Source organism: Ruditapes philippinarum, unplaced genomic scaffold (assembly GCF_026571515.1).
Source record: "Ruditapes philippinarum isolate M1 unplaced genomic scaffold, ASM2657151v2 ctg1158_1_1_1_1, whole genome shotgun sequence".
Lineage (NCBI taxonomy): Eukaryota > Metazoa > Mollusca > Bivalvia > Venerida > Veneridae > Ruditapes > Ruditapes philippinarum.
Genome location: NW_026862469.1, coordinates 208,098 through 225,134, shown reverse-complemented (window position 1 = coordinate 225,134; position 17,037 = coordinate 208,098). Strand labels below are relative to the sequence as shown.

Below are 17,037 nucleotides of genomic sequence, written 5' to 3'. Positions count from 1 at the left end.
TGTGCAGGATCTATGTAGGCTATATATATATAATTGAGCCACGTCACGACAAGACCAACATAGTGCGTTTGCAACAAGCATGGATCCAGACCAGCCTGTGCATCCTCGCAGTCTGATCAAGTTCCATGCTGTTTGCTATCATTTTCTCTACTTGTAAAAGTGTTGGTAAGCGAACAGCATGGATCCTGATCAGACTGGTCTGAATATATGCTGGTCGCAAACGCACTATGTTAGTTTTGTCGTGACGCGGCTCATTATGCAGTCTTGGTTGGAATTTAGGCTGATCACTCTGTTTTAACAAGGTTAAGGTTATGACACCTGGACATTTTGATTCCACTCCATGTATACCAGGTTGAAGTCTTCACAGTCCCTTTGCATTATTTTAATTCAAAACTAGAAAGATTATATATAATCTAATTCATTTTAGCAATATGATGTTTTATTGAAATTTAAGATATATGGCTGTATAAACATTGATAGAGGATGTTGAATGAGTGGAGTAGGTTCCATACTGGGTTGAACATCTATTTATCACATAACAAAAATACAGTGTGACTTATTCTATGTGTGTATAAATTAAAAGCATTTTGATGTCACATTACATCAAAGTATATGCATGCATGTGCCATATCGTTTTATCAGTTGAGTAAAAAACTGTATAGGTATGTGATAAGTTGTATTATGTTTTAATATGAATATGAAAATTGATTTGATATTCATAAATGAAGTTTTCAAGTGATATGTTAGTTTATATGGAATTTACTTAAGGAAGCCATTAGCTTATAGACATACTTTCGAATCCGTTTCTAAAAATATTGGCGTGGTTCCCGGCAATGAATGTAAATTAAGTTTCGCACACGGGCCCAGCAACTCTTAGTCTGATGACTGTCCCCACTCTGTGCTCATGTTAAGTTTTAATATGGAATTTACAGAATTTCTCCTCGTTTATTCCATTATATGAATGAAGCTTAAGGTCCAAATTGACTATTCCCAAGTTCCACTTATCATTGATTGAATCTTGGAAACATAAGAATTTAAACAAAGAATTGGTATTAATCAGACTTACCTAAATACTTTGGCAGGAAAAGACAATATTGATCACTGGTTTTAACTGGTCAGTACTGGTCTAAATAATGGTCAATACTGGTCTGAGGACAGTTAAAAGTTATCAATAGTGGTCAGTTATGGTCAATACTGGTTAAAAATGCTGGATAGAAATTGTTTTTTGTTCTAAATTTGACTTGCCATATGTATTATGTTTGTAAAAATATATCCTTATCGCTAAGCTTCTGTATCTGAACAATATATGCAATATGCCGTATCTACAGTTGCATGTCATCGTAAAAGTTTTGAAATTCTGCAGAGTGAAAAAAAAATTGCATAAAGATTGTTTATATAAAAAAAATTGCATAAAGATTGTTTATATGCTTTACAGGTATAAAGGAAAAAATGTGGAAGCATTTTCTTGAGAAAGTAAGCAAATGAAATTTTATTATCCTTAATTCCCTAGTGGAACCAAGTGAGATTAACTTTTGCCCCCAGCAATTCTTTGTGCACAGCCTGACCAGGCTCTGTACTGTCGGTAGCTCAATTTTGGTATTTTGATATCAAAATCCCTTAAAATTCAAATGGACTGTTCCGAAATTCAAAGCTGGGCAAATCCATTACACAAATCCAGGCTCAGGTTAAGGTTAAAAGTTGTACATCGGCAGCAGCAGTGGCAGATATGTGACATATTCTGACCCACTTCAGGAATGCTGCGGCACCACTTTCAATGTTCAGGTGCCAGATATAATCATGACAGTGGTAATCAATCGCTATGTATAGTCATCTAGAAATTCTGATACAGTGCAAGAATATCTGGAGAACCAAACACCATCTTATTGATCCATGTATTGTTAATTACCAGTACGCTCTATTTCTGGACACTATAGTATACTGCTGTTCAAAAATTCGGTCTCCCCAGGCATTTGTTCCCTCGTTACTGTGGTTTTCATGTATTCTCTGTCTGGAATTTTTCTTTGAATTATCCCGTATTAAATTTTGTTGAAGCAACCAAGCTAGAACTATCAAATAAATAAATAATCATCATAATTATTAAATTCGTATTGATAGTTAAAGCCTTAAAGGCACTGCAACATTATGCCTCAGAAACAAATAAATTTTTCCTTCATTTGAAAGGGCAAATATGAGTTTTATAACGTTTAAACAATGGTTAAGAGCATGTAAGATGTTTATCACCTGAAAAAAGTAGTGCTGAATGTTAAATCATTAATTTGTCATAAAAGTAGGGAAATGTAAACAAAGTAGTATTTTGACTTTAATTCTAAATACTAAATCACCTTTTCTGTACTAATTCCTAGAAAGCAACAGAAACAAAAAATGATTCGCATGATTGACCTATTAATTACTTTTTGGAAAATATAAAATTTAATGTGCACCAAGTATGAAAAGGATTTGAGCATTAAAAAAAAGCATTTCTGGGGCATAATGGGCCTTTCATTTGAATTAAAAAATCAACAAATTATATGTGTATACCTGATGGTGTGATTGTTGTTCATTTAAAATGAAGTATAAATGTAAGCCGGCTAGCAGCAGCTGAATCTATGTTTGCAACTAGTGTACATGATCAGGGTCTGCACTGTTTGCTATTCGGTCAGTACTTACTTGAAATTTTTCCTGAAAATGTCTCCAGATTGAAATATTAACATTGAGTCCATTTACTTTTAAGAGTTAAAAACACTTTTGAAATTTTTATGAAAAGTAGCAGTGTTTTGTATTGTTGTGTGCAAAATATTACGTGATATCTCTGAGAAGAACTTCTAAAATATGCTAAATAGCTAAGTAGATCTATGTATGTTATATTATTGACATTATTAGGTTGAAAAAAAAATGTTTTTCGGATTACTCAGTGGTAAACTATGAAAATAGCTTATCATCTTAATCTGTGTGTACAGGCAGATTAGAAGTTCGAGATGTTTTAAAGTTTCTTGCTAAAAAGTTATTTTTAGAAAATTAACTGTATTGTGTTCATATCTAGAAGCTTCTCTGACAGTATTGAAGTATAATCAACATTAAATTTCATGAGATCAAAGTTTTCACATAAAAGTATTTTAGTATTGTTCTTAAAGGTTGTCTGTCTGTGTAATTTATGTGAATTTTCTCGAAAAAATGATTAAAAATCTTCCGTTCTTCGATATATTTATGCAAGTATTTTGTATCAAGGAGAGAAAATCTTCTGCAGTTATGAAAATTTTGAAATTTTTAGGGTGATTCTGTGTATATATTAATAAAAGTCTTTGGTAAATAAAAATAAGTTTTTAATAAGTTAAAAATTATCTTTTCAACTGATTTGGAAATTTGACATAGAGAAATTTCTGTGTATCTGCAAATAATCTTAAGTTGGGTACAGCAGCATCTGTTTGGATTATACACACCAAAATATTAAGTTATGTGAAACTAATGAAAATCTGACTATGGTCTGACGTATTGGATTATTGAAATTTTACTTGGTGAGTTACTTTACTTAATTTCTGAGTAAAATCATGCATATATACTGATTAATTAATTAACACGTCTCAACCTCGGGATTTGATCTTGAAAGCGGCATGTCCCTCGATGAAAAAAAAAAAAAAAAATCAAATTTTAGAAAAATGGTTTAAGCATCTAAGGAACTACAATCATGTTATAATTATACATAATTTGCATGCATTTACTATGTTTAGTCTAACCTGCTATACTGCAAGTAATAGTTTAGATAATTGTGCTGTTTTATGTATATCTTTCATAGAAGCGTGAATCGGAATATTTTGACTATTATTTTGACTATTATTACGTTTTACTAAATAAGTAAGGACAACTTTTGCTGATCTTGACACATTTTAAAACATTTATGATTTAACCTTTCTTTTTAACTGATTCTACCCTTACAACCAGTGCAGACCAAATTAAGATCAACTAGTACATCAATGCCTTCTGATTATGGTCTGCACTGTTTTGCTATCATAATTCAGCCGCATCACGACAAAACCAACATAGTGCGTTTGCGACCAGCATGAATCCAGACCAGCCTGCGCATCCATGCAGTCTGATCAGGATCCATGCTGTTCGCTTGCCAACTCTATTACAAGTAGAGAAATTGATAGCGAACAGCATGGATCCTGATCAGACTGCGCGGATGTGCAGGCTGGTCTGGATCCATGCTGGTCGCAAACCCATTATGTTAATTGGTTTTGTCATGACGCGGCTCAATTATTTTCTCTAAAAAATGATGAATGGTTTTGTCCGGATTGTAGGATAGACAAGTCTTATGTGAAAAAGACTTTATAAATTATTATGAAAATAAAATTGTTTCTATGAGAATGTTGCTTTAAAGGCCAATTATGCCCAAGAAATGCTCTCAAAATTTGGTGTCCTGTTTTAGTTTACTGGCCATTTATCTGATACATCTTTTCCTTCTGTTGCATTTTTGCAATTAATAAAACTGTAGTGTCATTTAGTATTTTGAATGGAACTCAAAATACTTCTTTTTGAATGGATTAGTCAAATACCACTATTTTTACATTTTGCTACTTTAATAACAAATAGTGTCACATTCATCGCTATTTTCTTCCTGTGATACGTGATAAGCATCTAAAATGCTCTAAAACCAGTATTTAACTGCTATCAAACTCATGTTTGCCTTCTCAAAAGAATGAACAATTTATTTATTTCTCAGGCATACTGTGCCTTTAAGATTTAAAACAACAAAGCGCTTTCAGTCTGTTTCATATTGGTCATTTGCGTTAACTCGAACATGAGGTATTTATTAAAACATTGCCCTGGAGCAGTTTGAGTTTTACAACAAGACGTTTGTTATTTTTGTTTAGGGATATAGCTGGAGTTGCTTCTTACGTTATGTTTTACAGTTGTGGTTATAGTTTGAACGTTATGTTGTAATATTTGCACATGATGAGGATTACTTTATGAGAGAACAAAAAGAAAAAAACAGCCTCGAAAATAATCGTAAAATCATAAAAACCGTATTTAAACGGGAAATATTTTAGCTTGTACATGTGTGTGAGATGTTATAAGGAAAAACCTCCATGCAAAAAAGAACAATGGTATGATTATATGGAGATAAATTTTCGTGTGTGTGAGGTGTATTTTATTTTTATCATAATCAAATATTACTGTAATAGGTACAATCCTCGTTGACATTTTCTCAATAAATTTTTGAACCGAAACTTTATTTTAACTGGAACTTTATTTTGATGATGATATTCTGTACTGGTGCAGTTTGTGTAAATTCTAGATATTTGCACATTAAGTTCTTTTGAAAAGAGTGTTTTTGAAAAGTTTAAATTTGTGAAGTTTTATTTTTGTCGTTGTATGAAGTACGTGAAATGATGTGCATGTCTGGATGTTATAGACACTCGTGAAACACTTGTACGATTGTTTGATCTGATGAGTACCTGATACCGGTTTGATATGGGGAAATAATTTATGTGTTTGATTAAAAGTGTTTTTTATTTTAGTATTGGTTATGAATTGTGATCGCATAAATTGAACTGAGTTCGTATGGTTCAAACTCTGGAAAAGTTTTTGGTAGGAAGCATTATTATAATATTACATTAACACTATTTTGAGAAAAATGGATTAAATCAACTGGTTTTGAACCTTCAGGATTAAAAAGTAAAGGAAATTATAAGTTTGGGTATAGGTTACTGTAGTTGGGACTCTTGATTTTTGGAAAAATACCACTAAAATTGCTAATTTGGGAAGTAAAAAAAAAACAAGTGTAAGTTTATATGTTTAGGATTAAAGAAAATTTCAATATGGGAGAGACTTTTAATGGCCTCTGTTATATAAGGTGAAAAAACAATGGTTATATATTTAGTGATAGCTTGAAAGTGTCCTTAGTAGGCTTAATTGGATAAAGTAGTAGTTCATTACTTGAATAAGAACAGGGAGAGCTTAATTGTACTGTATGTACAAAGGAGTCGGTGTAGGCGTTGCCTTTACACTTTGGTTAAGTTTTTTCGTGCAAGTTGGTAATAATTCTTCAAAACTTGTGAAAGGAATGGGTTGAAACTTTACACACTTGGTCTCTGTGATTATCCAACATGGTGGGCACATGTCCATTATTTCTGAGTTAACTTTTTACAGAGTTTTGCCCCTCCTTTTCCTTACTGTCAAGCACTGAGAATAGTGTAGCACATTGTCATGAGGACAGATCTTGTAATCACTATAGTTAGGATTAAGCAGAAAGCTCAAAGCTTAATTTGAATTTAAATATTTTAAACTTTTAACCTTTAAACCCTTAATTTCATAAATGGGCATAACCAGGATATTATCAATTTTGGGGCAATAAAGATAAAAATTTAAAGTTAGCATGGATGTGCAGGCTGGCCTGACTCTATACTGGAGGTAAAGGGTATGAACTTCAGATGTTCTTGTAGATAATATGAAAAAACGTATTACCGGTAAATAATATTTTGATATTTGAGAAAATATTCATGGCTAAAAAAATCCACACAAATTCATGTGAAGCATGTTTTAAAAAGAAAAATCTTTTAAATTCATTGACTATTCAAATGAGTCATATATATATATATATAAATACAGACATAAGATTATGTTTTACTTGAACATGATTAATGTACTTTATCTTTAGCTCTTTAAACTTTAAAATTTGTACAGAAAAAAACTCCAAGTTTTAGTTTTTAGCTCGCCTAAGTTCAGTGGTGAGTTATTTGGTTTGGTCATTGATTGTTATAACATTCTAGAGGTCAGAGCTTTGTAAATTAATTTAATATTCTAACACGACCCGCATTTTTCCCTATTGAACATAGAAGAACAAAAAGTGTGTGTTATTATGCAACAGATGCACAGTTTGACGTTCTATATTTAGACATGTGACGTAATCATTATACACGTGACGTAACCACTAAAAATCCGACGCGCTGAAAATAAGTTCGGAAACAAATCAGGCGCAATTTTGCTAAACTATCATGTACCTCAACATTTATTTGTTAATGTCGTGTTAGAATCGAAATAATATATCCAAATCAGTGATTTTATCGCTTGATAACATCACTGTTTGTCGTTCAAATGCGCATCATTATATCACTCGGGCTACGCCCTCGTGATATAATTCCTTGCATCCGAACTCCAAACAGTGATGTTATTGAGCGATAAAATCACTGTTTGGGATATATTATTTCTTAAATTTTTAAACTGGAAACCTTAAATTAACAAAAGAATATTTTAATGAAACTTATTAAGAATTATTAATTGCCATGATATAAGTATCTTTCATATTGCATAAACAAACTAGCTCAGTGATTTAGTTAAACAAGTTTTGATAATGCTGTAGAAGCCAATTATTATAATGTACATTTAAGTTGCACTGTTCTTCTGTTCATGATTTAAGGTTAAATTAAATCATGGGTCTCCAGACTCGTTCATTTATTCTTCAAGAAAAATCTTTTTCTTCTTTTTTTTTTGTCATTGAGTACTGAGCACACTTGCGAAAGCATAAAATGGAAAGTTAAGATGCTGTCTTAACTAAGGTGAGCGATAGAAGGTCCGTCATAACCCTTGTGTTTATGCAAACTGTTATTTTCAGATAATGTTCCGATCTTAAAGTTCGATAAAATTTCACATGTAAAAAGATTTATCTTGTTACCGCCTGATAACACTGACCTTTTATCACCTCTCCAAATTTTCAAATATGGATAAAATATCGTTTGTTTAAAGTTTTGTTTGAATGATTTGGAACGTTAAAACATGTGTTTTGCGTTCGAATTGTATTAAAGTAGAATAGAAATCAGGGAATTGGTGGAATTTTTAAAAGGTTTGTGATCGAGGCATTCTACAAAAGTTTAGATTTATGTAAGAAACAACCAGTGTGCATCTATTTTTGTATGGTTGCTGTTTGTTTTAAATGTGAATTAACTGTAAAATGTGTATAATTAAAAGAAGTAGAGAAATACATTAGTTTCACATAGAGACGATGGGTTGGTGAGAACTAACCTGTGGTGTCTGAACATGGGAACTTGATTAACATTGGCCTGAAGTGTTACATTTGACAGGTACGCTCTGCTTTTTGGACAAGTATTTGTGATGTTTCATACTGGGGTACTTTGATTTCAAACTGGGATGAAAAAAATGAATACAGACTGGGATGAACTATATAGACAGAAATATCTTCAATTTCTTAATTTAATTATTTTGTATTGGAATGTACGTCATTAGAATAATGTTTCTATTTATAGATCATACAGTGACATCTGAAGAGAACTCAAACAAGATTCAAGCATCCAGGCTACCATGATGAGGCTTGGATCATGGTTATAAGAGGCTTGATGATGACTGGTACCTGTTTGAACGGTTACCATGCTGCGTAATGTGTTTGGCTGCGTTTCAGACAGAAGCACGGAGGCCATGCGCCATCAAAAGTTAGTATATGCTAAGAAATATTTATTCATTTTATTGTATAATTTTTTATTATGTTTTGTTATTTTTTGTACCTATTTCATTGATGGATATATTTTAAGATATAAATCACATAATATGTGACAAACTAAGATTGATCACATTTCAGATTTTAATTGGTCTTAATTTTTAATAAAATGTATGTCTTCTGTTAAAGTGTGACATATTGTGGTTGTTTGTTATCAAAGCAAAAAATGACTAATATCTAATCTATGGCAACAGTAAAAACCACTTGTTTCATAATGATGATTTTATGTCCTAAACTACATAATTTCTTTGAAAGATACATTCCCATTGACTGAATAATTTATATTGTTTACAAGTGTATAGAAATAAAATATTTATGGACAGAAAACATTGTAAAATTAATTTTCAAGATGTGACGAAGTCCTTCCCTAGTTCTGCCAATTGTGAATCTATTAGGAATTACTGTTCAAAGGAAATTAGTAAATATTCATTCACTTATCATGATAAATAAAGCATATTAGATGAGAGCAACAGCATTCTATATTGCAATTAAGGATGGCGATAATAATAATGATCTTAATGTGGAGTCCCTTGAGTCCTTTGATAAAAAGCAGATAATACTGGTTCAGCTTTGTGTCAGTTTGTTTGTTTTTCTGGGTTTGTTTTACAGTATTTTGGAAGCACTTTACAAGTTATTTTGAAATTTGCTCAAGATTTTGAGGAGACAAGAATAAAACTGAGGAAGGCCCAAAAGATGCATTATGTGTCATTTCTGGGTCAATTAGGCTAACATGTAATGTCACTAAACCTTCTGGCTGAGTGGGATCCTTATGAAAAATATGATGGATGATGCAAATTTTAAACAGTATGTTCAAGAGCTGTCAAAATCAAGGCATTAAACCTGCGGCACAGGAATCTTTTGAAACAAATAGTTATATATAAAGTGGTTGCAGGGCTAAGTGGTTAAAGCGTCAGACTAGAAATCTGTTCTCAGGATCCCTAACAGCGTTGGTTCCAACCTTGTCAGAGGCAAGCCGTTGTTTCCATCTGCAAGGAACTTTACACTTATTGCTCAGCACTAAGTTGTTCTAGGAATGAAATCAAAAGTGTGCCTTTAAGTTTATATCTTCCTTCACAATACACAAGAATATTTTATAAACTAAATACATGTGATAATATCCTAGTTATGAAACACTTGCTTTGTATATCTTGCATTTCTCGATTAGGATTGAGGAAGAGACTTTGATATTTTTCCAAGTTACAAAGCCATTTAGCCAAGTTGTATAAAATGCAAATGCGCTTAAAAGGTTATTATGATGTAAAGAAATAAATTGTATTAATTTTGATTGTTTCAAAAATTTCATTGACAACTGGCATCAATCCCTTAATTCATTTGATTGAGTGATTGATTGATTGATTCATTCATTCATTTATTCAATGGTTGATCAAATGATTCATTGATTCATTTATTCATTCATTCATTTCATCAATCAATCAATCAATCAATCAATCAATCAATGAGGAAATCAATATATCAGTCAATAATTGCATACTTTCATATGTTTCAGAATAAAATTTGGAGCCCCATTATCCACTGCCCTAAAGAATGGATACCTTCCAATACCTATGGTTGTAAGTATTATTACATTGATATTTCCCCACACCTGGCAATACCTAGACATTTTATCATGACATTTCAAACCTAGTTATTGTATGAACTCCAGATCTATATATATACATTCTATGTAATGCTGTGGAAACAATTGTCAGAAGATGTGTTAGTAGAACTCTATAAATCTGTGCATTTAATTTCTGATTGATAAATTACAATAAATTCCGTTACCTGGGGAATGATATTTTTGAACTGCCTGAGTAGATAAACCACATTTTCAATTAAGGTTAAAAAAAGTTTGATGATTAACTTTTGATTAAATGCTATGGAACTCCTATTCTATTGCTTTGAAAAATATAATTTTCTATACTTACTATTTGGTTATGGATATACTGTTCCTCATTGACAAATTTTTTCTAACAAAGCTATTGTGCATTAAGTGAATGAATTGCTTTTATATTGCAGGAATTACTTGTATATGTGGCAAGGGAAGGTCTCAACACGCGTGACATATTCCGACGGCCAGGAAATCCGAACGATACAAGGCGTGTTGTTAAGAGATTATCAGAGGGGAAGCCAGTTATTTTCTCAAACTATAGCTTCTATACATTAGCCTCTGTTATAAAGGTAACTTGTACATTTCCAAAATGCAACTGACTTTTTGTCAAGCAAGTCTTCTGGACTTTTGTCTGGTCGGCTTTTGATACAAACATGTTTACTAAAAGTTAAACATTAAGGTCAGTTGTGATGAAATTATGTTCCCCGATAATCCTTGGATGGTCCTTAACAAAATAGCCAGAATTATGCTGTTTCCCATAATGAAAGAGTGGCAAGAGCTAAAAATGGAAAGATTGAAATTGTTTTCTTCTTAGCGATTGGGCAGATTTTAATAAAGGTCTTTTGTTGGTGCTGTACAAAAGAAATTCATTTTGTTTGCTGAATGTTAGGACCATTTAAGCTATCAAATAAAAATAGGCTTTAAATGTCATCTTATACTTAATTGCAGTGATCATTTTGATGCAACATAATTTGATTGATATGTGGCTAGTACTTTGTAAAAAAAGAAGCTAAAATTCATTTGTGATGCAGAACAAGTAACTTGACATTAGCATAAAATTCTGAGTCATCTGAGGGTTAGCCATCCAAGGCTTTTAGGGCATTTCTGTTTAGTGTCTGTCCATGAATTCACAGAAACATAGAGACTTAAGTTTGATATAAATTTGTCAGGGTTGCCAGCGGACTTGAAAAGTCAGGGAAATTGGGTATTTTTTCAAGGTCAGGGAATTGTCAGGGAATTCTGAAATTTGGTCAGTGAAAAATGAAAATCCTCAAAAGTCAGTGAAAAGTCAGGGAAAAATTATTTCAAAGGTTGAAAGTATACGCATTGAAGGTCTTTCTTGGCTATGGTAGTCTTTAGGCATTTTATATTTGACTTTGTAACTCTCACAGTTAAGCATTAAATTCAAATAACAGTAAACTGTGATATTAAGAAGCATTATATGTTAACTTAGTGATTATAATACCCATTATTTACCTTAGAATATCATTCAGCCTAAAGACTTACTAGCAATATCTAGTTCAGTACACTGTATTCCTGTATTGGTCTAGTTATTTTTGTGCATGATATCACTAGAAGGGCTTTTAATTTACTAACAAAAATCTAGTCAGTATACATGTTTACCAAAACTACCATATTGGCATATAACCTCTTTTTGCTTTTTGCTTTGACACTAAGAAATTGTACAAGAGGATTTGTCTTGCAAACATGATGGAAACTGGTTAAATTATGCAATGCTATGTTTTTTTCACACTAACTTTACTTCACTCATTCAAAGTCTTTAATTTTATAGTGATTATTTCATGATATGCCAAAATGAGCCCTATGTTCTTTTTTTCACAATCAGTGTTTTATCATGATGCCTTATACAAGTAACTTGTGTTAAATGTTTATTGTTCTTACAGTTTTAGAGATGTTTGAATTTTTAAGTTTTGTCATACAAGTATTACCTCTTATAGTCTTGGTGTTTTTTATGTTTAACTACTAGAGGAAGGAAAGAGTGACTTATGTGATTTCTAATACAGATGCTATATATTATGATTCTTCTGATTTTCATGTCATATGTTTCACTGACCAACAGTCACACTGTGTTTGAATAGAAATAGTTAAGAATAGTAGAACGACAATGTTTGAATCATTACTTTGATGTAAATGTTTTATATTTTGGAAAATAAATACAAGTTTACATGCTAAAATATAATGGGAGGATTGGACGGCTATAGGGGAGGTCAGGAGGCCGTTTATGTGTTTGACGATTTTGGTCAGTGAAAAACATGAATCGGTCAGTGAAAAGTCAGGGAAAAGTCAGGGAATTTTATTTCACCAAAGTGCTGGCAACCCTGTTTGTGATCATATTCGGTATTCATTGAAACACTTTACAGGATTAGTGGAATAAACAAGTCAATATGGCCTCATTATTAACCCTTAACCTGCTAAAATTATGGAATAGATTCGCTCTACTTTGAATTTTGGAAGAGTCCATTTGAATTGTAGGGATTTCAATATCAAAATGCGAAAATTGAGCAACAATTAATATAGAGCCTTGTCAGAATACATAGATGTGTGGTTTTGTCTGGCTCTATACTGGTGGCAAAGGCAAATCATTTAATTTCATAAGAATAGGGGTTAAAAGACCATAGAGTGTTTTATTTGGCTTTATGCATTGTATCATTTTGTTCACACTTGGTTATTAACTTACTATGTTGTTGTTGTTGTTTATTTTTAGAAATTCCTGCTGAGTATACCTGAAGGTGTGTTCTCACCGGAGGGGGAGGAATCTTTGCTCAAAACACTCACCATAGGACATAAAATGGAGCAGTACGATGCTATCCATGAGTAGGTTTTTTATTTACTGTAAAATCAAAAGTATTAAATTTCTCAGTATTAACTCTTAACAACGCTAAAGATCTTTAAATGGACTTGTCCATCTTCTATTCCGGACAAAACCATTAATTTTGGGGAAAATTTTGTAAAAATTGAAATATGACTAAAATGGGGCAGTGCATGCGATCAGATTTTGGTGGCTGACCTTAAATTGCACTGGTTTAGGGGGTAGATTTTTCAGCCATGGGGGAAAAAGTTTATAAAATTGCAGTCAAATTTACAAACAGCGGTCAGTTAAGGATATGTGTTGAAATAGACTTTGATAACCATGGCTTTTAACACAGGTGATGATTTTTAGCTCGACTATTCGAAGAATATGAGAGCTATTGTAGTCGCGTCGGCGTCAGCGTCGGCGTCTGCGTTGGTTAAAGTTTTTTTGTAAATTCAAATATCTCTATTATTGCTTGAGATATTCAATTGAAACTTACAATACTTATTTATAGTAACAATGTAAATCAGATTGACAAGTTGGATAACTCTGCCTACAATTTTGACAGAATTATGCCCCTTTGAAACTTAGAAATTTTGGTTAAAGGTCTTTAAAGATATTTACTTGAAACTTTACACATGTACTTAGGGTCATAATTGGAAAGTCATAATTGTATGTCACTGACCAAGTTCCATAACTCTACTTGCATTTAGGCTGATTCATCTCCCCTTTTCTACTTAGTCTCTTGGTTAATGTTTACATGCAAGTTTTACATATCTCAAAAGCTATTAAAGATATTTATTTAAAACTGTACATATGCATTTAGAATCATAATTGTAGGTCACTGACCAAGATCCATAATTCTATCTTGCATTTAGGCTGATTTTTCTCCCCTTTTTCAACTTAGAAATTCTGGTAAAGTTTTGCTTGTAAGCTGTTATCTCCATAACTACTGAAGAGTTTGTGCCTTTTTTGGGACATTTTTATGCATTCATAATAATAAAGCAGTGATTTACTTGATAAAACATCTTAATAACAAGCCTTTGTACCTTTTCGGTCAATTTTATGTATTCATAGGTAACTAGCATTATTATACTCAATAAAACACCCATGTGATAACTTTTTGAATAGTCGAGCCAATTCTGTCCTCCGACAGTTCTTGTTTATAGATGTAATAGTACAGTCCCTGGGGACCTTTTGTGTGCAAAAAAGGTCCATAAATAAATGTTATACCAATGTAAAGCTAAATGTTTGAAGTTTACAAAAAATTTGGGTAGACATGTCAAATCATGGTACGTTTTGAGAAATCCAAGATGGCCGCCAAGATGGCCGCCAAATTATTGAAAAATGGCTATTACTCAATTTATATGATAAAATTAGTTCTTTTTTGTATTTATTTTGGTACAGGTGATGTTAAAACTTCACATCCTATTTAAACAATATGAAAAGGGGTCCTTTTCCTTTTTCTTATACATATACTCTTGTTTTCATAGATAAATTTGCTAAAAAAAGCATGAAAAAGTATCAAAAAACGACATGGGGCTGGCAATTTTTCCTATCAGTCGAGGCATAGTGGTGAAAACTAATATTTTTACCATATTATACAAAGACCTGACAAACAACTTACTAAATGTACCCTTATTTTTATTGTGTAAGAATGTGGATTCTGACATTCCTAAAGTGGGTGGGGTACAGGAAAATTGAGTCCCAATGTCTAGTGAACTGATATATAATGATTATTAAGACTAAGAATAACCAACAAGATTACATTTTAAAATGTTCTTAAGTCTTTAATTTTTTAAAAGATATTTTCATTCTATCAACAGCATTAATTTTTTCTGTTGCCATGGCAACAAAGTGGTAAAATGAGAGAAACCCGGAAACGTATGAGGCTTTCACTTTAATCATTTCAAGCATGTTGTAGAAGTTAATGTCATGATTATGCATTACAGAATTGGATACATTTGAAACATAAAAACATCATTTCAAATTTCACTACATTTACTTTCTATGAAATTGAAAAAACACAAATTTGTATAAAAACATCGCCGTTACTGTAACAATAAAAACGCTTAAAGTTTTAGAGGCAAAAGATAATAATGAAATTTACTCAAAGTTGTATTGAAAAATAAAATTTATGCTTGATGTTTGGCCCGATTTGAGAAAAAAGTTTTCAACATACTTCATTTATTGGTCATTAAATAACAAATAAAGCAAAAAAAAATCCCACAGATCAAATGTGATAAGAAGGAATAGACAATATGTCAATATGTTGTGATGAAGAACGTCTTCAAGATAATGTGCCATAGATGCATCTGGAAAACCTAAATGATTGTGTTCTCATCTCAATGCAATACAAGCCCAGCTGAAATATTTTAACAGTTGGAGAAACATGGATAAAATCACCATTTTGTATTAAATATTTGACACTTTCTTCTATTCTGAAAAATATAGAGCAGCATAAATTATAAATCCTGTATAGATGTCTTGTTACGCAAAACAAATAGGCCATATTCCACCGTTGCCTCAAAATTCTTTATAAATTATTTTGTGACCTACAGGTCAGACCACCTAATGCTTTGTTATACGGTCAGTATGTCTTAAATGATCATCAACAAACTCCGGACTGTTCATCAAATGGTATCTTGTCTTATTACCAAAAACAACCCCTCCATTTAAACACGTTAAAATAGAGAAAAACAGAATCCCTAAAACGTTGTATAGAATCTCCATTGTTTTACGTATTGAAAATCGGATACAGAGGGGAAAAACTCTAGTATATAAATAACACATGGGTTTGTGGGTAACAGTAAAAATATCATCCCGAGAAAAATACTGTTACCCGAGGCTACGCCTCGGGTAACAGTATTTTTACGAGGGATGATATTTTTACTGTTACTCACAAACCCATGTGTTATTTATTTTATTACCCCGAACAAAAATACTGAGATGATCTGAAATTGTCAACTAAATCTAACTGCAACAAAAATAAACCAAGAGTAACAATAACTAAACTGTCCTTACCTTTTAAGTTTTAAGTGTACTTTACTGTTAGTCCTATAAATATGACGTCGCTTTGAGATATTTTTGCTTCTGGGCAAAGCAACGTCATATCGAAATTGCTCAAAAACCCATAGCATGTTCCGCCAGAAAATCGGGCGGAACGAAAAACAATGAAGACAGCGTGTATTTACATATTTTTTGACCTATTTATGAACAAAACTAAAAAATAAATACCTTTTGTCAAAATAATTAAACTGTCACATCCGAAAAATCATGATTAAATCCTCTCATGTATTTCAATTCCTTTTACAGCCGATAAACAAATGGCGGCCGTAAAGTGCGCGAAATCTGATTGGCTAATTCAAATGCAAGCGTTTAACTGAGTCAGAACAATCTAACGGAATATTTTTTTAACGAAATAATTGCCCATGCACCGTCAGTGTGTTTGAATATATTTTTCCGTTCGAAAATTTGGAATCAATCTGTAAAGCACCTTGTTTAACCAGTATGGCTGATAGACAAAAACAGATTGATGTTTATATTTTATTTTAAATTGATAAGTACATCGTTTGACAGTTTTTGTGTATGATTGAGCATGAAATTGAAAGAAATATGATAATCTTTTGAATAAAGCTTGCAAGGCAGGACAATAGACATTTTTGGAATTTTTTATGATGCTATGGGTTTTTGAGCAATAACTATTAGACGTCAGGCTTGACCGACAAAAACTATAACAAGCCTGTAACGTCTAATATATTGGACTACTTTACTGTATGCCTACTTGAGAAGTTTTCTTTTTCTTTTATTCTTTAAGCATGTGATGATATCTACAAACCATAAACATACAATAAGCTAGGTTTTAGTTAGGAAACAAAACACTAACCCATTTACACGGTTATGATCTGTGAAATCTGATCCTTCTGTTTCCAGAATATTCTTAGCATGGTTTTTGACAAAATTACGATGATATCCTATGTCCACCATATCTGTAACATTTCACTGATTAAATTTGTTAAATAATCCTTTGTTGCATGCTTAAATCTTCTGCATGTTCCAGTTTGACACATAATTATTTACATTGCAATCACTTCCGTTGAAAACGGATGT

General features: G+C 32.1%; 1 protein-coding gene across 4 annotated transcripts in view; it reads left to right on the top strand.

The window, feature by feature from the left end:
• LOC132719182 (T-cell activation Rho GTPase-activating protein-like) overlaps positions 1 to 17,037 on the top strand; it is a 52,567-nt gene that overhangs the window by 10,935 nt on the left and 24,595 nt on the right. For 3 of the 4 annotated variants that reach the window (XR_009624181.1, XM_060702930.1, XM_060702933.1), the window contains exons 2-5: positions 8,259 to 8,441; positions 10,014 to 10,077; positions 10,523 to 10,684; positions 12,841 to 12,950. Coding sequence is in view for 3 of the 4 variants with exons in the window: in XM_060702930.1 (XP_060558913.1) it covers positions 8,380 to 8,441; positions 10,014 to 10,077; positions 10,523 to 10,684; positions 12,841 to 12,950 (398 nt within the window). In the remaining variant the exon portion in view is untranslated. Of the gene's footprint in view, positions 1 to 5,329; positions 5,587 to 8,258; positions 8,442 to 10,013; positions 10,078 to 10,522; positions 10,685 to 12,840; positions 12,951 to 17,037 lie in introns of those variants that run through there. The other variant, XM_060702931.1, reaches the window with a different exon arrangement.